Here is a 25,299-nt window from a genome sequence, read left to right on the forward strand (position 1 = left end):
CAGATGGTGCACCCCAAACTCTTGTCTTAGAATTTGGCGGCATGGCTCCTGAGATATGGCCATTTTAATCTCCCTGCAGATTGTATGGACATACTGAAGGAAGCCAAGAGACCTTCCTCTAGGACTTCTTATGCGTACAAGTGGAAGAGATTTTGCATCTGGTGCAAGTCCAAGAACTATGATCCAATGACATGCAAGGAAGATGTCATCCTTCCGTACCTTTTACATTTGGCGCAGTCTGGCCTTAATTTTCATTCTATTAAGGTTCATCTCGCTGCGCTGACTGCCTACAGGAAATGCCCTTCACAGACCTCCTTCTTCCAGATCCTTGTGATCAAGGATTTTTTGGAAGGCTTGTAGAAAGTGTTTCCTCCTGCCCGGCTTCCTTCGCCTTCATGGGAATTGAATGTGGTGCTGTCCAGATTGATGAAAGAACCTATTCATAAGGCTTCGTTGCAGCACCTGTCCTGGAAGGCGGCGTTCCTTGTGGCCATTACATCGGCCCGCAGGGTGAGTGAAATTCTGGCGTTGTGTTGCCAAGAACCTTATACTGTATTTCATGCTGCTAAGGTTGTTATGCGTACTCACCCTAAATTTCTTCCTAAGGTTATTTCTGATTTCCATGTTAACCAGACCATAACTTTACCTACGTTTTTTCAGAAATCCTTCCTCTCCGGCGGAAAGGTCTCTCCATTCCCTGGATGTCAGGAGGGTGTTGAAATTTTATCTGGATAAAACTAAGGATATTCGTAGGTCAGACCAATTGTTTATCAACTATGGATCAGTCAGGACAGGTCTTGTTACTTCGAAACAGTCTATTTCGAGGTGGATTGTGTCCTGTATACAGTTGTGTTATCCAAAGGCTAATAAGACCTTAGGGGGTAAACCTAAGGCTCATTCCACCAGGGGCAAAGCTGCCACAACTGCTTTGTTACGTACTGTTCCCATTGCAGAAATCTGCAGGGCGGCCACTTGGAAGTCGGTCCATACCTTTGCTAAGCATTACTGTCCGGACACTAATTCCAGGGCAGACGCTCAGATTGGGCAGGCTTCGCTGCGAAATCTGTTTGCACTGTAGTGGTGTGGTACTCATTTTTCTCTCCACCGCCGCTTTGGTGTGGGGATGGGTTTGCTATTCTATTCACTAGATTATGACTATACACAGAGATCCCCTACTACAGAAGGAGTAGTTTCTGTCCTGTAACTCCAGTTCTGTAGTAGGGGTATCTCTGTTATAGTCATAAGCGCCCGCCCTCCTCCCCGGTGGAGACAGATGTTTATGTTCAGAATGCTACAGGTTTGGCGTTATACGCCTTCAAAAAGAACTGAAAATAAATGGGACCTGCTGGGCATTCTGGGATACTGAGAAAGTTCTGGAAAGTTTCCTTAAAGGCACAGTATCCCTTTTTGAGCCACATAATGGCAGCCTATGGGGCTTGTTTGTCCTTCCCTTCCTCTCTATAATTCCAGAGGCTTTGCTGTTTAAAGGGGAAGTTTTTCTCTATGGAGAAAACTTTGCAAGCTGTGCTGTGTGTGGTTTTGGTGGAATGTCTAGTTGACGTACTGTAGCTGGGCTGCCAATCCGAATTACCAAGATCTCGGAGTGTCTAAATCACATAAAGACAGCCTATTAAAACAAGGGTGAACACTATGTTTATAGGAAATAAAGACACTTTATAGGTCATTTAGAAATTGGTTTACAAAATCCATACCATTTAGCAATGGGTTACCATCAAATTGACTTGATGATCAGTCCTATCATCTGGCCATACCCAGGTGTGAGTAAGGCTAGTCCCCTGATCATTGGGACCTAAAGAGCCACACCATTCGTTGCTGGTTTAGGATTTGGTCCACCAACACAAATGAGCTGCCATATGATGGCTGATCTTTAATGGTTAAGTGAATTATAGTGCAACACAAACAATATAGTGAATTTAAAATAGGATGGTGTGTCCTCCTTATATAAATTTTATTCTGTGGCCAAACAACACCTCCTAATTAAAACCTAGAACAGTGCAAGAGAGACAAATATCTGTCTAGTAATGGGCCAACATGTTTCTGCCTCATCGGGCAATCTGTCCCATGGCTTTCATCAGGGCCTCTGCTCTTTAAGTTATGTTATGTTATTTATTTGTTAAAGCGCAACAGCTGCCCCAGCAACGGAGCGTCCCGGCGCTAACCTAACCAGTACCTGAGGAGAGGGGGGGAACCAACAGAAGAATTAGATGACAGAGAAGAGATGGGTTTTGAGTTCCTTTCGGAAGGCAGTCAGATTGGTTTGGGTACGGATTTGTAGAGGTAGGGAGTTCCATAGTTTTGCCCCTAAGACTTTGAAGGAACGTCCACCCGTTCTACAGAGCTTAGTTCGGGGGACCATTACGAGGTGTTGTCCCAGTGAGCGCAGGGTGCGCTGGGGAGTGTAGGGTACCAGAAGCGGGCGTAGGAGTTCAGGACAATCAGAGTTGAGAATTTTGAATGCCATGGTGAGAGTTTTGAAGTGAATACGAGATTCAATTGGTAGCCAGTGCAAGTTGCGGATGGTGGTTCTGGCAGAGCACCTGCGTGGGAGGCCAACCACCGCTCTGGCGGCCGAGTTTTGGATACGTTGCAGCCTTGCTAGTTCTGCTTTGTTTGCCCCCAAGAGTAAGACATTGGCATAGTCCAGCCGGGCAAGGATCATAGATTGAATGATGAGCTGGCGGGTTCTGGAGTCAAAGAATCCGAGTATAGGGTTGAGGCTCCTCATTAGACCCACACACGTAGCTGCCACTTTCTTTGTGTGGGACTGAAAGTTAAGTGAGGGGGTCGAGCCAGACACCTAGGTTTTTGACAACATTTTTTGGCACGGGAGTGGGGCCAAGCACAGAGGGCCACCAATGATCGCTCCAATGGCTGGGGTTTTTTCCCAGGAGAAGAACCCCCGTTTTCCCGGCATTTAGCTGCAAGCAGTTGAGCGTCATCCACTGTGCAACTGCCGCTAGGCCATCTCTGAATTTAGTTGCCGAAGATGATGGGCCTTCAGAGAGTGTGATGACCAGCTGTGTGTCGTCGGCGTACGACACCAGCGTGAGGTCCCACTCTTTTGCCACCACTGCGAGAGGCTGGACGTACAGATTAAAAAGGGATGGGCTAAGCGCCGACCCCTGGGGGACTCCCTGTCCGATGGAATGGGGTTGGGAGATATAGGGTGGGGCTGAAACTCGAAAGGACCTGTCCTTTAAGAAGGACCGGAACCATTCAAGGGCTAATTCGCCAATCCCTATGGCCTCAAGTCGTTTCAGCAAGATGTTGTGTGAGACCGTGTCGAAGGCCGCGCTGAGATCCAACAGGATCAGCGCGGCACTTTGACCGGCGTCCAGGATACCTCGAAGGTGCTCCGTAGTGGTCAGCAGAGCCGACTCAGTGCTGTGACCTGGTCTGAAACCGTTTTGGGAGGGGTCCAGGACATGGTTTTGCTGCATGTGATGGGATAGCACTTTGTTAACGTGAGCTTCAGCCAGTTTTGACGTCCAGGGGAGCAGTGAAATGGGCCGGAAATGTTCTGGCTTATTGGGATCCAATGTGGGTTTTTTAATGATAGGGGAAACCCATGCAGATTTCCAACAGGTGGGGACCACAGCTGAGGAAAAGGAAAGGTTGAGTAGGTTGGCAAGCGGGGGGAGGAAGAAATCAAGTGATTCCAGGAATTTAGACGGTCGCATGGGGTCTGCTGGGGAACCAGACTTAACCTGTCTACACAGTTTAGAAAGGTCGTCGAGGGATATGTCAGGTATTCTTAACAGTTTTGATGTCTCTGCCGCCGAGTGGGGGATGTTAATGGACGTAGCATCGTCTTGAGGAAAGGACGTATAGATCTTCCTCACTTTTTCAATGAAAAAGGTGGCAAGGTCTTCGCATTGTTTCAAGGAGGTGATGCAAGAGCCTGGGTTGGGGATTTTATGGAGGCTTTGAACTAAGTTAAAGATGGTTTTGGTGGGGTTGGAGCTGCGTTCAATTTCCTTTGCGTAAAAGGAGGCTCGAGTAGTGCGAATCGCCTTGTGGTACGTGCAAAGTTTTGATAGGTAAAGGGCTTTGTCGCTGTCTAAGTAGTTTTTCCTCCATTCGCGTTCGGCTTTTTTGCACTCTTTTCGCAATGTTTTGAGCAAATCATTGTACCATGGGTTGGAGGGGGAACTGCGGGTTTTGGTCCATTTAGCCGGAATTAAGGCGTCAAGCCCTGTGACAATCCATTCGTGGAAGGCGGCGTATACTGTATTAATATCTCTATTCTCGTCAGGGAGGTGGAATTCTCCTAGGTGTTTGATGAGGTCTTCGGAGGTGAGTTTGTGCCATGGTCGTTTGTGGCTGGGGTTGGCCACGGCTTTGGTGGGTGTTTTTTTTGCCGTAATGGTCAGTTTAACAAGAAAGTGATCAGTCCAGCCCATGGGTTCAGGGGGATCAGCCGTGGCTTCCAATAAGTTAGAGAAAACGGGATCTAATATGTGCCCAGCAATGTGGGTGGGGGAGTGAACCAGGGAGTTTAGCTGCAAGGCCGTGATGTCGGCTAGCAAGTTTTTAATGATGGAATCTGTAGTGGAGTCGAAGTGGAGATTAAGATCACCCAAAATGGTGAAGTTGGGGGAAGAAACTGCCAAGGTGTGAGCAAGTTCCAAGAGTTCCTCAATAAATCTGGCGGAAGGACCTGGTGGCCGGTAGATGTAAAGCCCAGAGAGAGTGAATTGAGGGCAAATGGCAATCTTAAAACGTGCACATTCGCAGCCCCAGATTTCTTCTTTGGTGAAAGAGCAGTTGTATGTTGTTCGATATACAACAGCTATTCCCCCGCCCCTAGAGTCTCTGTTGACCAGTTTCATGGAGAAACCGTTTGGCAGCGTAAGATTTAAAATGCTAGTTTGGTCATTATGGAGCCAGGTTTCACATAAGAACAGAATATCTGGGTTTTTGTCCGTTATGAGGGTATTGACTTCTGCATGATGCTTTACGAGAGATCTAACATTTAGTTGTAGAACCCGGAGGGAGGGCAACTTGGGTATCGCCGCTGTAGAGCTTACTAGGCTGGGCAGGGGCGTAGCAAAATTACAGGACTCACAGTGAAGTGCAGTTTGTCCGAGGCAGCCTCCGAGCTTGTTGCATCTGGTTTTGGCGTTAAGTGCATGGAGATGATCTCTGTCATAGCTGACTCGAAGCAGGGGATTTTGTGCAGGGGGACTGGCGAGAGGCGATGTCTTGGCGATGACGGGCACAGACGGGCTTTCCTTAGGCGCTCCCGCTGCGCTCGTCCGCTGCGCTCGTCCGCTGCGCTTCCTGTACGTGCACATTTATCCCTGAAAAAGGGGGGCGTGGCCTCACCGGGGGCGTGGTCAGCGCGCACGCCTGCCCAGATGGCGGCCGCTTTGGTTGGTGGATTGCGTGGAAGGAAAGCGCGACTACAGCTATTCGCCAGCTGTGCGCTCCAGGTCAGAGTGACTGGTAAGATGCCAGCCGTGTTTAAAAACACAGTACGTGACACCACACCACACAAATAAACGGTCGAATTTAAAAGGCTTAGAGTTTCAAGTTAGTACCGCCAGTCCCGGCTTCCGCCTCAGGACTGGGAAAGGATTGTGTTGACACCGCTAAGGTCGGCGTTTTATCTCGTCAGAAAGTGGGCGTGGCCTCACCGGGGGCGTGGTCAGCGCGCACGCCTGCCCAGATGGCGGCCGCTTTGGTTGGTGGATTGCGTGGAAGGAAAGCGCGACTACAGCTATTCGCCAGCTGTGCGCTCCAGGTCAGAGTGACTGGTAAGATGCCAGCCGTGTTTAAAAACACAGTACGTGACACCACACCACACAAATAAACGGTCGAATTTAAAAGGCTTAGAGTTTCAAGTTAGTACCGCCAGTGCCGGCTTCCGCCTCAGGACTGGGAAAGGATTGTGTTGACACCGCTAAGGTCGGCGTTTTATCTCATCAGAAAGTGGGCGTGGCCTCACCGGGGGCGTGGTCAGCGCGCACGCCTGCCCAGATGGCGGCCACTTTGGTTGGTGGATTGCCTGGAAGGAAAGCGCGACTACAGCTATTCGCCAGCTGTGCGCTCCAGGTCAGAGTGACTGGTAAGATGCCAGCCGTGTTTAAAAACACAGTACGTGACACCACACCACACAAATAAACGGTCGAATTTAAAAGGCTTAGAGTTTCAAGTTAGTACCGCCAGTCCCGGCTTCCGCCTCAGGACTGGGAAAGGATTGTGTTGACACCGCTAAGGTCGGCGTTTTATCTCGTCGCACTTGCAGTGATTCATAAACAAAAAACACCACCACAACATAAGTGGAATAATTAAGGAAAACGGTTGAATACGATACAACCTGTAACAACCGGAAACATTAGCCCTCCATGTCAATTGAAAAGTAGGATTTCTATGGGGGAAAATGTACAGTCATTCGTGTAACCTTACCATGTCTTTTTCCAAAAACATGTGTTTCACTAAAGCTATTTAAAAGAAAAATAAACAGATTATGCTCACCCTTCATGGTAGGGGAATTGACCTCACCTCACATGGACCTTGCTCAGGTTCTACGAGGCCCCGCACTGTAAAGATATAAGAGGTGAAACAGAAAGAAGGAACACCATGAAGCCAAACTGTCAGCCTTCTAGCAAAGTGTCTAATACTCCCTCCGTTATATAACTCAACTTATGTCTAAATATCAACACGTAAAGAGACTCCAGCACACCGATATCTATGTGAACCAAGTCTCAAACTATCTCAGACTAATCATATTTCTCTTAAAAGTTCCATTAAAGTGTCTCAGGACTGCTCCATACTTTGTATCGGGACAGTGTTAATCTCAAGTTTGTCCAATGTAAGATTCTCCAAATCGAGGGCTCTATAGAAGAAAGAAAGAGATTCTCCAAACTCACCTCTCCGTCGGTACCTCAAGCTCGCATCTGAGTCTTGGGGGAGGTACCGAACCGGAGAGGGCCAGTCATTTTAAACTACATGCCAGAAGGGCACTATCAATATAACCCTACGCATCACTTTGCGGTGCGTATGTGAATAGAGAGAATGTTATTCATCTTAAATTCTGTGCACCTACTTGAGGAAGCAAAAGCCGAAATTAGACCCTTACCTTAAGTTCTCTGTTGTTGTGTGTATGCACTACTTTCCGTTCGAACGATTGCGAGCAATCTTGCGAGATGGACTACGGGATGATGTCATCCCGCCAGCATTCGTAGTTCTGTTTTCAAAGCGAGTGTGAACGTGTTATTCAAATAATCACCAGTACCTGTATCACATACTGGATTTGAATAGTCCTAAACAATCTAAACTCTAACAAAAACGAGTTCTATTATTATTCGTCAGTAGTGGTGTATTTAGTTCATGGACTAAAAAATGACGTCATAACGTCTATCTTAGTCGTTTATTAGCCGCGCCTATGCATTCATGTCATATTTTGTGTTTACTCTGTGTAACAAGCATAGACTCCTTAAACAAACTCATCTTTTGAAGCATACATACTTATATGTGAAGGAGAGGTAATGAAAATGAATAACTGTGTTTCAGTATCTCATTTAGGGGGTTACCAGCAAATGCAAGAAAACCTTAATGTGTGGTGTATTTAGTTCATGGACTACAAAATGACGTCATAACGTCCATCTTGGTAGTTTATTAGCCGTGTCTATGCATTCATGTCATATTTTGTGTTTACTCTGTGAAAAAGGCATAGACTCCTTTAACAAACTCGTCTTCTAACACAAGCCCTTAAAGCATACATACTCATATGTGAATGTAAGGTAATGAAAATTAATAACTGCGTTTGAGTATCTCATTTAGAGGGTTACCAACAAACACAAAAAAACCTTAGTGTGTTTATTGATCTTACACTATTTCCTGTGTGTATAAATTAGTAAAAACCAATTAGTAAAGTGTGTGAGATCTTTACTGGTCATTCATCGAGAGTTGTTTATTCATCATTCTAACCCTACATTTTTTGATGTTGATACTCTTCTTAATGAAATATGCCATCCCCTCTCTGACTGGACCTCTATAACAGGGTCCAAGGAATTTCATCATTAAGTCCGTCTGAATCCGTCCGGAGCTTATAGATCCATTTCTGCTCTTTTCTGGATTGGGGATGGCATATTTCATCACACACTTTACTAATTGGTTTTTACTAATTTATACACACAGGAAATAGTGTAAGATCAATAAACACACTAAGGTTTTTTTGTATTTGTTGGTAACCCTCTAAATGAGATACTCAAACGCAGTTATTAATTTTCATTACCTTACATTCACATATAAGTATGTATGCTTTAAGGGCTTGTGTTAGAAGACGAGTTTGTTAAAGGAGTCTATGCCTTTTTCACAGAGTAAACACAAAATATGACATGAATGCACAGACGCGGCTAATAAACTGCCAAGATGGACGTTATGACGTCATTTTGTAGTACATGAACTAAATACACCACACATTAAGGTTTTCTTGTCATTGCTGCTAACCCCCTAAATGAGATACTGAAATGCAGTTATTAATTTTCATTACCTCTCATTCACATATAAGTATGTATGCTTCAAGAGATGAGTTTGTTTAAGGCGTCTATGCCTGTTACACAGAGTAAACACAAAATATGACATGAATGCATAGACGCGGCTAATAAACTACTAAGATAGACGTTATGACGTCATTTTGTATTCCATGAACTAAATACACCACTACTGACGAATAATAATATAACTCGTTTTTGTTAGAGTTTAGATTGTTTAGGACTATTCGAATCCAGTATGTGATACAGGTACTGGTGATTATTTGAATAACACGTTCACACTCGCTTTGAAAACAGAACTACGAATGCTGGCGGGATGACATCATCCCGTAGTCCATCTCGCGAGATTGATCGTGTTAGTTCGAACGGAAAGTAGTGCATACACACAACAACAGAGAACTTAAGGTAAGGGTCTAATTTCAGCTTTTGCTTCCTCAAGTAGGTGCACAGAATTTAAGATGAATAACATACTCTCTATTGACATACGCACCACAAAGTGATGCGTAGGGTTACATTGATAGTGCACCTCTGGCGTGTAGTTTAAAATGACTGGCCCTCTCCGGTTCAGTACCTCCCCCAAGACTCAGATGCGAGCTTGAGGTACCGACGGAGAGGTGAGTTTGGAGAATCTCTCTTTCTTTCTTCTATAGAACCCTCGATTTGAGGAATCTTACATTGGACAAACTTGAGATTAACACTGTCCCCATACAAAGTATGGAGCAGTCCTGAGACACTTTCATGAAACTTTTAAGAGAAATATGATTAGTCTGAGATACTTTGAGACTTGGTTCACATAGATATCGGTGTGCTGGAGTCTCTTTACTTGATATTTAGACATAAGTTGAGTTATATAACGGAGGGAGTATTAGACACTTTGCTAGAAGGCTGACAGTTTGGCTTCATGGTGTTCCTTCTTTCAGTTTCACCTCTTATATCTTTACAGTGCGGGCCTCGTAGAACCTGAGCAAGGTCCAGGTGAGGTGAGGTCAATTCCCCTACCATGAAGGGTGAGCATAAATTGTTTCTTTTTCTTTTAAATAGCTTTAGTGAAACACATGTTTTTGGAAAAGGACATGGTTAGGTTACACTAATTACTGTACATTTCCCCCCATAGAAATCCTACTTCTCAATTGACATGGAGGGCTAATGTTTCCGGTTGTTACAGGTTGTATCGTATTCAACTGTTTTCCTTAATTATTCCACTTATGTGGTGGTGGTGTTTTTTGTTTATGAATCACTGCAAGTGCAACGACTTAAAGAACAGAGGCCCTGATGAAAGCCATGGGACAGATTGCCCAATAGGCAGAAACATGTTGGCCCATTACTAGACAGATATTTGTTGACTGTCTCTCTAACACTGTTCTAGGTTTTAATTAGGAGGTATTGTTTGGCCGCAGAATAAAATTTATATAAGGAGGACACACCATCCTATTTTAAATTCACTATATTGTTTGTGTTGCACTTTAATTCACTTAACCATTAAAGATCAGCCATCATATGGCGGCTCATTTGTGTTGGTGGACCAAATCCTAAGCCAGCAACGAATGGTGTGGCGCTTTAGGTCCCAATGATCAGGGGACTAGCCTTACTCACACCTGGGTATGGCCAGATGATAGGACTGATCATCAAGTCAATTTGATGGTAACCCATTGCTAAATGGTATGGATTTTGTAAACCAATTTCTAAATGACCTATAAAGTGTCTTTATTTCCTATAAACATAGTGTTCACCCTTGTTTTAATAGGCTGTCTTTATGTGATTTAGACACTCCGAGATCTTGGTAATTCGGATTGGCAGCCCAGCTACATAATTTGGCTGTTAGACCCCCTGTGTTCTTGTGTTGTATATGTAGAAGTAGCTGGGGATATTAACCAGGCAAGGGTCTCTAAACTTTATATCCCTTGGACCCTCTCTCAATGGTTTGTTTTTGATATAGTTTAAGTACTGGACAGTGTAGCCTGTGGATATAGGCTGCATTATTATGTCTTTAAATTCTCTCTTAGGTGTCTGTGCAGTACTGCATTGTTAGACATTTTAAGAGATTATTTTTGATTGCTCCGGGGTCCACGCTCATGAGCGGGACTATTCACCAGATTATGACTATAACAGAGATACCCCTACTACAGAACTGGAGTTACAGGACAGGAACTACTCCTTTTGTTTTTTCCTGACCTGATCTCACCATGATTCTGCCTAGGAAGGAAATGCAAGACAGAACTGATAACTACTTGGTCCTTTAACCGGCTTGCTTAAGGGTTGTCGTAAGAGAAGGCAAAGCATCTTTATGTACCCATGTGAATTCAGAAGCTAGATTTGTGCAGCCTATTAAACAGTGAATAAGGCTACGTGTGATGTCCCGACAGTGGAGATATTAATGTCCCTTATTTTTTGGTCTGATTTGAATGTGTGTATTTGAGGAAATGGCGTGTATAATATGGTCTGGTTGTCGACCTCACTTTGTGATACACTTACCAACCCCTTTGGGATCAGTAGGTTTTGTTTGTCAAACGTTTAGCTCAATCCTGGGTAGCTGTGGCTCTAAGCAGCAAAGCTTACGGAAAGGAACAAGTAAAGCATTTAAACAACACCAAAACAATTATAGAAATCACCATGACACGCAGAAACCCCACAGCAGAAATAGACTGTATTTTTATATATCTGTAGCCACCAGATGAAAAAAGATCCATCGTAGGGTTCCAGAAATGAAGGATTACAAGATATAGTAAATCTAAGCATTTCACTTGACCGTCAACATGCATTGGCAAATTCAACCTTTTTTTCTACCAAAAAGTTGGGCTAGTTGTATTGCGGTCATTTAGAATAACTTATTGTGACCAACTTCAGTAGAGAGCCATTCAGCGGGACTAGCAAAGTCCTCAGAAACAGTTACATCAGCAGGTGAATTAGCCTTAAGTCAATTCATGGGCACTTTTCTCCGTTGCAGTAGTTTCCTGTATGCAAGGGATGAAGGATTCTGAAGATGTTCAAAGATGCTGCGGATGAGATGTGGTTGATTGGGGCCTTCTACAGGCTACTCCTCAGTTCATGAAGAGGGGTGGCCAGTCCTGGTCACAGGACAGAAGTCCTTCGAAGTCCTCTGAGTGCTGTAGAAGTCAAGTCGCCCAGTATTGCTGTCTTAGCCAAATCCTTCCTACGGTGATAACTTGTCTTCTGGGTGCTCAAGCTGCACTCTAACCACTCTCCCGGGCTCAGTGAACTTGGGTGCAACTTTAAGCATTGTGTCCTGGTCTCTCGCGTAGTGCCACAGAGGTCTGTGGCGCGTGTTCAGTTTTGGGCTACCCACTTGCCCCAGCAGGCTTATCAGATGCTGTGGCCCTGTGCTGTGAACAGGCAGTCAGCCAACTGACCCTTGGAGTCTCTCTTGCTTTGGCTGCACTCCAGAGACCACTTCTCCATGAGCAGAACATAGCAGGCACAGTCACTCTTCTTTGCCAGCCACCATGTTCAGCAGTTGCAGTCCATGCCGGTGCAGCCTATCTTTGCTGATTCCATGGTGCAGCAGGATGGTTCTTCTTTGGCCCTTTTTCCTGTCCAGATGAGATCTGATTTCTAGGTGTGAGGTGTGTTCTATTTATGCACAGAAAGAGCCCTCAGGTTAGACTCCGTAATAAGCCAATTGGCTACCAGGTTTCCAACCTCCTTATGACCACTTGCTGGGAAGTGTGGCATCTGGCTATCCTAAGGATTACGATTCGTAGCACAATCCAGAGGTGTAGCTACGAAGGGGGCTATAATGCCCTGAAAAACCGGTTTGGCAGCTTTCTTTCACTTTCCTGTCCCTATTGCCATCCTGTCTGCCTACACAATTGAACAGCCGCTCTCCCAAGTGTTGGCCATTTGCCCTACAAAGGCAGCTTCTCCTTTGAAGCTCGCCTGTTGGGCTAAAACCCTTGTGGTTTCCTGTGAGAGAGAGGTAAAACCTCTTTCATGTAGTCTTCTATGGTTACCTTTCCTGGGACTCTGCACGTCTTCCCAGGAGGGCAGAATAGGCACTAGAAATCTTGAGCAACTAAAGTGGTAACTTTTAAAGTTGCACTGTGCCCACCCATGACATTAAATCTGATTTATCCATTAAACCAGGTTTAATGCATTGATTCCTTTAATACCTTACAGTACCAACCTTAGTAGTCCCATTCAGGAGTTAGCAGGGCTGAAGTGTCAGCCTGTAAGTTTGTAGTTGTCAAAGGGGCAACTAGCCTTGGATTACTGACAATATTGTGGTAAACAGTATTTGTGACAAAAAATATTGTGTAAAATTTAATTTACCATTATATCATGCCCCTTTGCTCATGACAGTAAAGTAACAAAATATTTTCCAAAAATATAATTTTTTTAAATATAGAATTTTTAAATTAGTAAATGTTAAATATTTTAATATATAAGTTGAACATAAGGTGAAATCGGGCTCTCCTAACGACCCAGCACCTCCTTGTGTCTTACTTTCAGTTGATACCCACATCATACCCACCATCTTGGAATTACTGAATAATTCCCTCTCCTCGGGCATTGTCCCTCTCCCATGGAAGCAAGCCATGGTGAAAGCCCTCTTAAAAAAACAAATTTGGACCAAGATAACCCAACCAACTACAGAACAATTTCCCTGCTGCCGTGGATGAGCAAAATCCTTGAAAAATACATAAAAACTGTGATAACGAACTACCTGGAGACTAATAACATTCTAGACCCCACCCAGACCGGCTTCCGTCCCCTTCATGGGACTGAGACTGCCCAGGTTGCCGTAACAGAGGAGGCTAGGAAGATCTTGGATAATGGAGGCTCCGCCGCCATTATCCTCTTTGACTTAAGTGCCGCCTTCGACACAGTGAATCCTAACATCTTATTGCACAGTCTCAGCAGCAGGGGACTCACGGGCCTGGCACTAACCTGGATTAAATCCTTCCTGTCCAATAGCTCTTTCCGGGTTTTTGAGGGTAACAATACATCATCCAGTAAACCCCTTGGTTGCGGCGTAACGCAGGGCTCTTCCTTGAGCCCTACGTTTTTTAATATTTACATGAGCCCCCTAGCTGAGATTGTCTGCCCTTTTGGCGTAAAAATCATTACTTACGCAGACGATACTCCGCTAGTGGTGGCTCTCAACCCCCCACAAGGCAGCCACAATAAACTCGAGGAATGTCTGGAAGCAGTCCACAGTTGGATGACCTCCTCTTGCCTCAAACTGAACGGGGAAAAAACAGAGCTGATGCTCCTGGGCACTCTCACGAATAACATCATCGACTCACTGGCCCCCATGCCTAGGAGCTGACCCCGTACCGAAGGATAAAATCAAAAGCCTAGGAATTTGGCTTGATAAACTGTCAGGTGGCCAAGCTTTCTGCCACCTGTTTCGGCCTTTTAAGGCTCTTGCGTAAAATCCTTCCCCTTCTACCTTTTCACGCAAGACGGACTATGGTCCAGGGCCTAATCATGTCTCGCCTGGATTTTGGAAAAGCCCTGTATCTGAGTGCACCCCAGACTACCCTTAATAAATTGCAAATCATTCAAAACTGTGCAGCAAGAACCCTCCTTCAAATCCCCCGCCTTTCCTCTGTCAAAACCAGACTCAGGGACCTACACTGGCTCCCAATCAGGGAAAGGATCCAGTTCAAAGCAATGTGCATTGCGTATCGATCCTTTTGGGGGGCAAGTGCCACCATCAACCAACCCCTGATGACCACCTACTACCCAACTAGACAGCTCAGATCAAGTTCCGCCTTTCTGGCCCCAATACCTAAGATAAAGAGGGCCAGATGTGGAGGTCTCTCCTTTTCTTACAACGCGGCCGGGCTCTGGAACTCCCTTCCCCTCCAACTTAGATCGGAACCCAAATTGCTGGTTTTCCGCAAACTTCTGAAAACCTGGCGGTTTAATAAATCTGATTAGCTTATGACTGCTGCTAACCAAGTGTGACGTCTGGAGCGCTAGGATGCCTGAGGGTAGCTATTGCGCTATATAAATGGTCCTTTCATTTCATTCATTCATTTCATGTAAATAAAATACATTGCACTAATATTTAATACTATACATAAATATGTACTTATGAACACACAAACATGTTTGTGTGTGTATTTATATATTATATATTAGATTTTTTTTAATATATCACTATGGAAACATACATAAACCATAACAATATCAATTAAATAGCATAAAAAATATTAATTTAGGCAATAAATAAAATATACAAATTTTAAATCCCCCAACAAATATTTACTAAAAATATTGTTAACATTAAAATTAATTTAAAAAAAATACAAAAAGTACAAAATATACAAACAATGCTATGAAATCTATTTAACCAATATTATGAAAATGATTGGAGTCTAGGAATATTAAACATATTATTCCCACTCTAGTTTATGCTACAGTAGGGAAAGTGTAGGACTTCGGAAGGGTTAGATTTACTATTCCTACTCTAGTCACCACAATAGTAGGGAAAGCGTTGGACATAGGAGGAGTTGTTACATTTATTATTCCCACCCACTCCAGTCTAAACGACTTTAGACAAGGTGTTGGACGTCGGAGGGGTGAAGCTTATCATTCCCACTCCAGTGTAAACAACAGTAGGAACAGTGTTAACAGAGGAGTTATATTTGGTATACCCACTCCAAACAGTGCAACAGGAGGAAAGTGTTGGACTTCGAAAAGGTGAAATTTACTATTCCCACTTCCTTCTCTGCAACAGTAGGAAAAGCATTGTTTGTGAGGGGTGAAATTTACTATTTCCACTACAAACAGCGCAGCAGTAGGGAAAATGTTCAACTGCAAAGAGGTTAATTTTACTATTCCTCCTGCTCTGCAAGCAAGAGTAGGAAAAGCCCTTCAGACACATGACACATATGAGTAACCCCATGAATGTAGAAACAATGTAAAACTTAATATAAAAATATTTAACATGAAAATATGTTAAAAAAATAATCAATACACATAATTACTAGTCAATAAAATAATTATCTATTAAATAATTGTTATTAACTGCCCACCCTTTTCACCTAATTGGGGAGGTAGAAGTTTTGTTCACTGTGCTTCGAGAGCATGGAATGAACTTCTGTTTCAATTTAGAAATGCCCCAGATCTCCTAGATTTTTGTAAGCGTAAGGGCTTGAAGACATGGCCCTTCTCTCACTATTTTAGCCTTAGTCTCCTCAGGTAACCAGTACTTAGCGGCAGGACACCCAAGGGTAACCGTGCGCTCTATAAGTATAAATAACATAACATAACACCTACAAACCTAGCAACCATCACCTAAAATAAAACTTTAAAAAAAATCCATAATTTAGATATTTAAAATGTATTAAATGATTAATTTACAAATAAATATTAGTTAGTTCATTATTACTGAATTAACATCCCACTCTATGCCCCACAAACCTAGCTGCCCACAACTAAAATATAAGTGAAGTAAATCAGTATTCCATATTTTACTTAATTGAAAATCAATTAAATCATTAATTTACAATTTATTAATTATTACTTAATTAACTTCCCACATTGTAATCATATAATCAAATAAAATATATTAAATAATTCATAACTATTACCTAATTAACTTTCCACCCTATCCTCCTACGGACCCAGCAAACCGCTACAACACTATAAATTGTTTTTAATAATTACGTACATTCTAAATCACTTAAAATGACAGGCTGTATTTAAAAATAAATTAGTAACATTTATGTAAGCAATAGTAACAAATAAAGTCTATTAACCTAAACACATAATGATTATAAACCAACATTTTTAACAGTTATATTACTGAAAACAATATTAAAAACTTCGATATTCTTTAAAATGGCAACAAAGTACAGGGTTTTGAACGTATGTAGTAGGAAATGGGGCCTGCAACGAGTGTACGTATATTTGGCTATTGTTATCGTGGGACGGTGCCAACAGGAGGGGTATCGACCCCGAACCCCTAAGTTTCAGACCGGAGGTCTCACAAAATTGCTATAAGCCTGTGCACACGTCTACATATAGCTGCTGAGTATTTACTCTGTGTCATGCGTTCACACAAACTCACATTCAATGTGTAATCATGTATTTGGTAATCGCAATGAACACTCAGAAGTTTTTGAGTTCTTCTTTAATCCTGAACGATTGCCCAGTCAACACGTGTTTCATCTGGGGAAGTATCCCACGACTTCTTCAGGGCTTATGGCAATGAGAAGGAGATGAGAATCTCTCCATCGGTTGTACTTCTGTCCCGGCTGGTTATTATAATTCAGTAAATCCTAACGGATCAGAGGGGTCTAAAATAAGGACCAAAGTGGAGTAGGTGTAGGGGCTTTCCTCTTAAATGGTTATACTTCCATCCTGGTTCCAGGGCAAAGGTAAGTATATAGACCCAAGTGCAGTCCAGGGGGTGCTCCGAAGAGTTGAGTCAGGAGTAAGGGCTGCACTGTCGTGTGTGTGTGGCTCGATTGGAGTAGAGGGGCCAAGATAACATAGTTAATTAATGTCTGGTCAGTATTAAGGGTGGAATCTGGCCGGTGTGGAGCACTTGGGCAGAGTGTGCGCTGCTCTGTCGAGAGCGGTTGCAGCGTATGGGACGCATGACACAGAGTAAATACTCTTCAGCTATATGTAGACGTGTGCACAGGCTTATAACAATTCTTTAAAATTATAATATTGACCTCAAAGAACGATATTCTTGTCAACGGGATTTGGGCATCATGATATTTGTGTCATATTTCATTTCCGCTATTTATGTCTCCCGATATTTTAAACCTGATATTTTGTCTAAACCCCACAGTAACAACGACAATTTAGGGTTTCTTACTGTATAACATACAGCACTCTGCCTTGGGGCTCGTTAGGCCTACTTTAGGGTTGACTTAAATATATTAACAAGCGTTTGCAATGAAGTAGGTCCCATTTATGAGCATTTGAGCTATTGGCATTGTAAATGACAATGTCTTTTATTTAGGTTTTTTTTTACTCTCACAAATGCGAAACCTATTGCATTACAAATGCATTCTATAAAAATAAATAAAAGCGTTAGGAGAAAGCTATTTGAGAAAATAGTGCTCGGATGCTGTGATTAAAGCCTACTGAGCAACAACTCACGTAACGGGGTGTCGTCATGGGAGCTTACAAAAGGAAACAAGGCGGTACTAAGGAGGGACTACTAAGCCTTTTGACCAATGAATGGCCACAGTTCACAGTGGACAGTGACACAAGCCAATGAAAAATATGGGCGTAGAGTGGGTGGAGCTTCAAGTCCCTACCTCAATACAGCATGCCTCGCAGAGCAGCGCATGCACTTCCCAGGCTCGACCTTAAAAGGGAGGTTTGGGCTTTGCCTGTACCTTAAATGGCAAAGTTGAGTGACAGTTTAAAACTCCTCTTCCAATCTGCAGTGACGGACTGGGAGCCATGTTTTCACTTTTCACCCCAGGGACAGCAAGTACTGCTGTCCCTGGGGTGACACTCTAACTTACAGGCCTTAAATAACCCATGTACCATATACTAGGGACTTACACATAAGTTAGACTATGCCAATTAGGGTCAAGCCAATTAAGCACCATTTTAAGGGCCAGAGCACATGCACTGAGTTCTGGTTAGCAGGGCTCCGAGCATTTCAGAGCCATTACTCCAGTACCTAGAAGTCAACTTGGGGGCGATATATGGGGGTGAACCTACAAGAAGCCTGTGTCCTTACAGTATGGTTCAGTCAGTTGCCTCTGATTCACTGGAGTTGAGCTTACTGTGCTTTTCTTTTGTAAAGTTTTGCCTTCCATGGTATTGCTAGTCCAGGGTCCCACCTCCTTTAACATTTTCATGGTGCTTTCTGTTGCTAGACTTTTCCACACAGTGCGATTATTTGTTGATGACATGTCTTAGCTAATATTATGTGTATTTTGTGTTGCAATCAGTATTTCTGTACATTACTTGCTGTGTATCTTAAAATTAGTTAAATGAAGTTCCCTTACAAAAAAATTAAAAATTTCATTTTATTTGTGGTTGACCTGAAGTTTGCCGGTGAATATGGTTTGCATGTAACAAAATTGGTAGCGTCATTTATTAGCATTATAAAAGTGCTGCATAAGTAACAAATAAAATAGTTTCTTGTCTTTCCTTGTTGAAAAGTATTTCTCCACTAAACCTACTATATATATTGTTTGGCAATACATATGGTGTTTCTTCATATTTAAATAGCTTTTATTTTCTTTAAGTTCTATCTAACCAGCCACGGAGGCCAGCTGAAACAGAACATGGAGGAAAATGACAAAGGATGGGTAAACTGGAAGGTGAGCTGTCAATGCTTAGATGCGTAAAACAAAGCATACATTTTTGTACTACCTCCTGTTTTTGTACTACTTCCTTGAACCTTTACAGGGCCAGAATTCTAAAAAATGTTTTATAAATTGATTTAGATTGGACTAAGGTGAACTGAGCCTTGTCTCAACATGTGGAAGAGTCTGGTAGATAGTTGTTAATTGATCACCATGTTGGTCAACTTCCCCGATTCAGAATGTGGCTAATGAAATGCAGAGTTGTCTCGCTCACTTTAGCCCTTTAGTCACAATCCTCACAATAAGAAGTGACCTGGGGCCATATGCAGGTAAATGGCATTTACCGAATCGTAAATACCGAATTTTACTGATTCGGTATTTACAAATCGGTAAATGCCATGTAGGTAATTATTCTTTAACAATTACCGAATCGGTAAGATTCGGTAATTACCGAATCGGGTAATTGAGGCCCATAGGAATCAATGTCAATTACCGAATCGGTAAATACCGATTCGGTAAAATTACCGATTTGTCAAGGGGGACAGGGTGTCATTTTGACACCCTGTTGCACCCCTGATTCTGGCTTGTGTGCCATGTGACACACATGCCCTTAGGGCATGTATGTGTGCCACATGGCACAGGTGTACATGCACAAATGTGCATGTACACAGGAATTCGTTATTTACCATGCAATTGTATTTCATGGTAAATGACGAATTCCTAAGGGCCTGTGGCACTGTTTTCGGTACCACCTACATCCCATATTACCTTGTGGGGAACGGGGTCGGGAGAATGAGAATCGCCACGAGTATGAGTCTGTCTTTAACTGTTTTATTCGGTTTGACAACACCGAGGTAGGTTCAAAGACTTTAGAGAACAGTGTCCTGGGGGAACATAAATAATACGCGAGGATCCTCTCCGTTGGGAAAACTTCCGAGGTCTTCGGTTCCAGTCTTGAGGCAGCTGGAGGTGACCACAGGTCCGGAGATACACTCGGGGAAAAGGAAAAGAAAAACAGCCGCGTTAGGGGCTGGGCTCGACTATACAACAATGAGAGGAGGTTAGGGTAGTGAGAGTTCACCAGGGTGCTGCCACCAAACCTATCAGTCTGGGAGTGTAGACGGCCGGCAAGATACGACGATAGTGACCACCCTCAGGCTACCCCGTCCCACCCCGTGATTTGAACAACCCTTGAAAACGCCCTCGTACCTTGTGGAGCCACACTTCTCCCCTGGAAGTGTGGCGGGGCGGCTCGTGGTATCGTTGGCCTCCTGGCTTGTCGTCACTCAGCTCCAGGGGTCCTAGCAGCGGTTCCACGACAGTTCCTCCGTCTTCTTCCGTGGCGTCCTCCTCGTGCTTCGGCTGGCGTTCCGAAGGTTCCGCACCGACAGTCCAAAACGGGGCTTCCTTAAACGCCCCCAGCTCCTCTGATTGGTCAGTGTCAGGTGACGTCGTCTCACCTGATTGGGCGATCGCTGTAGAACATGCCCCCAGCGTCATAGAGGCTGGATACAGAGGTGCACGTCCCTGAGGTAGAGCCGGGGAAATCCAGGAAACGTCCAAAGGATCCTGCGGACGGGGTGGAAAGGAAGAAACGTTAGCAAGGACACCCCGTCCGTCCGAATCAGAAAGCTCATCTAAGTCAGGGAGCTCGGCTTCGTGACACATCCCACCCCCAGGATTGACCCGATCGGGGGAATCGGATAGCGGGACAGAAAGTCAACATTCCCCTGCAAGGAACCCTTTCGATGACGGACCTCGATCTGGAAGGGCTGCAGGGCCAAAAACCAACGCAGTATGCGATCATTGTTCCCCCTGTTACGCTGAAGCCAAGTCAAGGGAGCATGGTCCGTGTACAACACAAACGGCCTCCCCTCAAGATAGTACCTCAGTTTTTCCACACCCCAGCGGACAGCCAGGCACTCCTTCTCAATCGTCGAATACGCCTGCTCCCTAGGAAACAATTTGCGACTGATAAAGAGCACAGGTCTTTCAGCCCCATTCTCATCTTCCTGGGAAAGGACCGCACCAATGCCAACCCCAGAAGCGTCCGTCTGGAGGATGAACGGTTTAAGGAAATCAGGGGAAATGAGGACAGATGAGGAAGTCAAAGCGTCCTTCAAGGCTTGGAAAGCCGAAGACTGTGCTAGAGAGGGAGTGGGGAGTGCAGCAGACTTGATGTTCTTCCCAAGGAGGTCTGTGAGAGGAGCGGCCAGACTAGCAAACTGAGCAATGAATCGGCGGTAATAACCCACCAATCCCAAGAAGGCCCTGAGTTCTTTTTCTGAAGAGGGGTAAGGTAAAGCTTTGATTGCTTCCAGTTTCTCAGTCTGAGGCTTAATTTGTCCATCCCTCAAAAGATACCCAAGATATTTGACCTGCTGGAAAGCAAATCGGGACTTCTTCGCATTAATGTGGAGATTGGCCTCCCGTAGACTGGTCAGTATGTTTTCAAGGTGATGTAAATGGTCATCCCAGGTTTTGCTAAATACTACAATATCGTCCAGGTAGGCAGACGCGTATTGTAGGTGAGGTGCCAGCAGTGTATCCATGACCCTCTGAAATGTAGCTGGCGCCCCATGCAAACCAAAGGGAAGTACTGTGAAGTGGTAATGACCAGATGGGGTTGAAAATGCTGTTTTTTCCATGTCTTTGGAAGCAAGGGGAATCTGCCAATACCCCTTGGTGAGATCTATGGTGGTAATATACCGAGCCTCCCCGAGGCGTTCCAGTAGCTCATCTACCCTAGGTAGAGGGTATGCATCTTGTTTAGACACCCGGTTAACAGCCCTGAAGTCGATGCAAAAGCGGATACTACCATCAGGCTTCGGTACTAATACCACCGGCGAGCACCAGTTGCTGTGGCAAGGGACTATGATCCCGGACTTCAGCATGCTGTCTACCTCGGCTTGGAATGCTGACCGCCTTGCCTCAGGGATTCGGTAGGGCTTCTGTTTTACCACTGTATTTGGGAGAGTAGGTATGCTGTGTTCTGCCAAGTGGGTACGGCCGGGTTGATCTGAGAAGACTACTGAATGAGATAAGAGTAGTTTCCTAACTTCTTGTTGCTGGCTCGACGATAAATCAGGGTTCACAGGAGCAGCACTGACTGTATGATCTGTATTGAGTACAGGAGACACCACGTTGACTGTCTGGGGGGGTGGACCTAACCATTTTTTTAGGATGTTAATATGGTACATCTGGGTTTTGCCTCTTCCTAACTGTACTAGATACGTAGTACGTCTATTTTCTTCAGGATTTTGAAGGGTCCCTGCCACTCCTTCCTCATTTTATGCGTAGAAGAGGGTAATAGAATCAAAAACCCAGTCATCTACATCCAACACCCTCCACTTTGTACCACGGTCATACAGGGTTTTCTGTTTGGTTTGAGCTACCGCTAAATGCTCGTGAGCAAGTGTTCTGAGTTTATGCAGCCTGCTCTGGAGTTGTCTGGTATAATCCAACAGGGCTTCAGCTTCTTGTGCTCCCTCAGTTTCCCAGCTATCCTTCGTGATCTCCAGGAGTGTTCTAGGGGGTCTCCCGAACAGCAATTCAAATGGGGAGGTCCCTAGACTGGACTGTTTCTGGCTACGAAGTACAAAGAGAGCCAAGGGTAATAACTGGTCCCAGTTCTTTCCATCACCCGACAACAATTTTTTTAGGGTTAGCTTAAGGGAGCCGTTGTATCGCTCAACCAAACCATCTGTTTGTGGGTGATATACAGAGGTCTTGATGTGTTTGATGTTTAGCTGTTTGCATACCTGTTGCATCAAACGGGAAACTAAAGGGGTGCCCTGATCGGTAACGATCTCTCTTGGAAAACCCATGCGGGAGAACACTTCACCTAACCTCTGGGCAATTGCTACTGAAGTGGCTGATTTGAGAGGAAAGGCCTCGGGATACCGCGTGGCGTAATCAACCAAGACCAAGGCGTATTGATGTCCTCGGGATGATTTTGGTAAAGGCCCGATTAGGTCCATTCCAATACGATCAAATTGGACCCCTATAATAGGCATTGGTACCAAAGGGGCAGGAGGTGGAGTGTAGGGATTCCGTTTCTGGCATATTCTACACTCCTGACAATATTTCTGTACTTGGGCATAAATACCGGGCCAGAAAAAGTGCCGCAATATAGATTGACTCGTTTTCTCTACCCCGGAATGGCCAGCTAACAAATGGGCATGACCAAAGAACAATATCTGCTCGCGAAAGTCATTCGGGACCAGCAGTTGGGGTTCAGCGTCAGCCTTGGCGAGTCTATAAAGCAACCCATTTTTTTCAAGAAAAGTGGGATAGGTCCTAGTGGTCGGATCCTGTCCGTTTCGTGCAACCTGCCATGCGTTGGTGAGACTTGCATCGTTCAATTGGGCAGTCCTAAAATGGGTATCCCTGGCCCAGGGTTCTGCGGCTAACAAGGTATCATGGGGAAGGGATAGGTGTTGTAGGGTATCCAATAGCAAAGTACTAAATGAAGGATTATCAGTCCCTATGATTATGGGTTCGGGTAAACCAGCCATAACTCCCACAACAACTTCCATATTCTTCCCTGAAGGTGTGTGAAGTGTGATTTTGGCTATAGGATACTCCTTAACGTCCCCATGGACACAACGGATACTGACCCGTTTCCCTGGAATGAGAGAGTTGCGGTCTACCAGCTCTTCCCTTATTACTGAATGTTTGCAACCGGAATCTAGCAATGCTCTTATACTGGTACCGTTCAAAGAGACACGTACATAGAAAGTGGTTCCAGTTTCTTGTGCATATAGGATAGACCTTGGGGCATAGCTCACGTCCATAGGTTCGTCTTCTCTTTCTTTTTTTTCCCGACAAAACCGAGCAATATGCCCCCATTCACCACAGTCATAGCATTGAGGCCCTGAATTGGGAAGTTCGGGTCGTTGGAACCGGACTTTCGGGGGTTCGGGAACGGGTTTTTGGAACCTTTTCTCATTTTTAACAGGTGGAATGATTTTAGTGTTTTTTTCGGGTTCCTTCATGTACGGCTTACCCTGAGCCCGGGCATAACAAGTAGCCATTTCTATAGCATGTTCCAAGGTTAACCCCGCATGTTGCTTAAGCCACCTCTGGGTACTATAGGGGAGAGCTTCGATGAACTGTTCAAGATATACTTTATTCATAATGGCGTCGATGTTTCCTTCATGGGGCTTGAACCATAAGTCCGCGGACTCCTTTAGTTTGAAAAACAAGGTTTTGGGTAAATCCCCGGGTGACCCTTTCTCTTGCCGAAACCGTAGTCGATGGGTTTCCTCGTCTACCCCCAACCTATCGAGGATGTACTGTTTCACAACCGCATAGGCAGTTGTTCCATCCCGGTTTACTGTCTGATAAGCTGCCTGGGCCTCACCGGTTAGCAATGGCGCCAAATAGAAGGGCCACCTATCGCCAGGCCAGGAACTAGCTCTTGCCGCTCTTTCAAAGTTCAAAAAGAAAGCAAGGGGGTCTTCATCTGGGCTAAATTTCTGTAACGGAACAACAGTGCCCGGAGGTGGAGCTGTAGCCCTTCCCTGTCCTATTACAGTCATCAATTGTGTTTGTCCCTCCGCCAATTTTAGAATGCTATCGGACTGCGTTTGGATGGCTTGAGAAAACGCAGTTCGGTCTGCTTCCATTTGGGTCAAAAGTTCCTCCATTCTGTATCGGATGGTGTGGTTCACTGGTTGATCCGAGTCACGGCACCACTTGTGGGGAACGGGGTCGGGAGAATGAGAATCGCCACGAGTATGAGTCTGTCTTTAACTGTTTTATTCGGTTTGACAACACCGAGGTAGGTTCAAAGACTTTAGAGAACAGTGTCCTGGGGGAACATAAATAATACGCGAGGATCCTCTCCGTTTGGAAAACTTCCGAGGTCTTCGGTTCCAGTCTTGAGGCAGCTGGAGGTGACCACAGGTCCGGAGATACACTCGGGGAAAAGGAAAAGAAAAACAGCCACGTTAGGGGCTGGGCTCGACTATACAACAATGAGAGGAGGGTAGGGTAGTGAGGGTTCACCAGGGTGCTACCACCAAACCTATCAGTCTGGGAGTGTAGACGGCCGGCAAGATACGACGATAGTGACCACCCTCAGGCTACCCCGTCCCACCCCGTGATTTGAACAACCCTTGAAAACGCCCTCGTACCTTGTGGAGCCACACTTCTCCCCTGGAAGTGTGGCGGGGCGGCTCGTGGTATCGTTGGCCTCCTGGCTTGTCGTCACTCAGCTCCAGGGGTCCTAGCAGCGGTTCCACGACAGTTCCTCCGTCTTCTTCTGTGGCGTCCTCCTCGTGCTTCGGCTGGCGTTCCGAAGGTTCTGCGCCGACAGTCCAAAACGGGGCTTCCTTAAACGCCCCCAGCTCCTCTGATTGGTCAGTGTCAGGTGACGTCGTCTCACCTGATTGGGCGATCGCTGTAGAACATGCCCCCAGCGTCATAGAGGCTGGATACAGAGGTGCACGTCCCTGAGGTAGAGCCGGGGAAATCCAGGAAACGTCCAAAGGATCCTGCGGACGGGGAGGAAAGGA

The 25,299-nt window shown here is 44.9% G+C and overlaps 1 protein-coding gene across 2 annotated transcripts in view; it reads left to right on the forward strand.

Moving 5' to 3' along the window:
• The window catches only part of TRMT10A (tRNA methyltransferase 10A), a 251,783-nt gene that overhangs the window by 71,379 nt on the left and 155,105 nt on the right, over window positions 1-25,299 (forward strand). For both annotated transcript variants that reach the window (XM_086961601.1, XM_086961599.1), the window contains exon 4: window positions 18,719-18,793. In XM_086961601.1, coding sequence (XP_086817727.1) covers window positions 18,719-18,793 — 75 coding nt within the window. The remainder of the gene's footprint in view (window positions 1-18,718; window positions 18,794-25,299) is intronic.

Source organism: Lissotriton vulgaris, chromosome 3_1 (assembly GCF_964263255.1).
Source record: "Lissotriton vulgaris chromosome 3_1, aLisVul1.2, whole genome shotgun sequence".
Lineage (NCBI taxonomy): Eukaryota > Metazoa > Chordata > Amphibia > Caudata > Salamandridae > Lissotriton > Lissotriton vulgaris.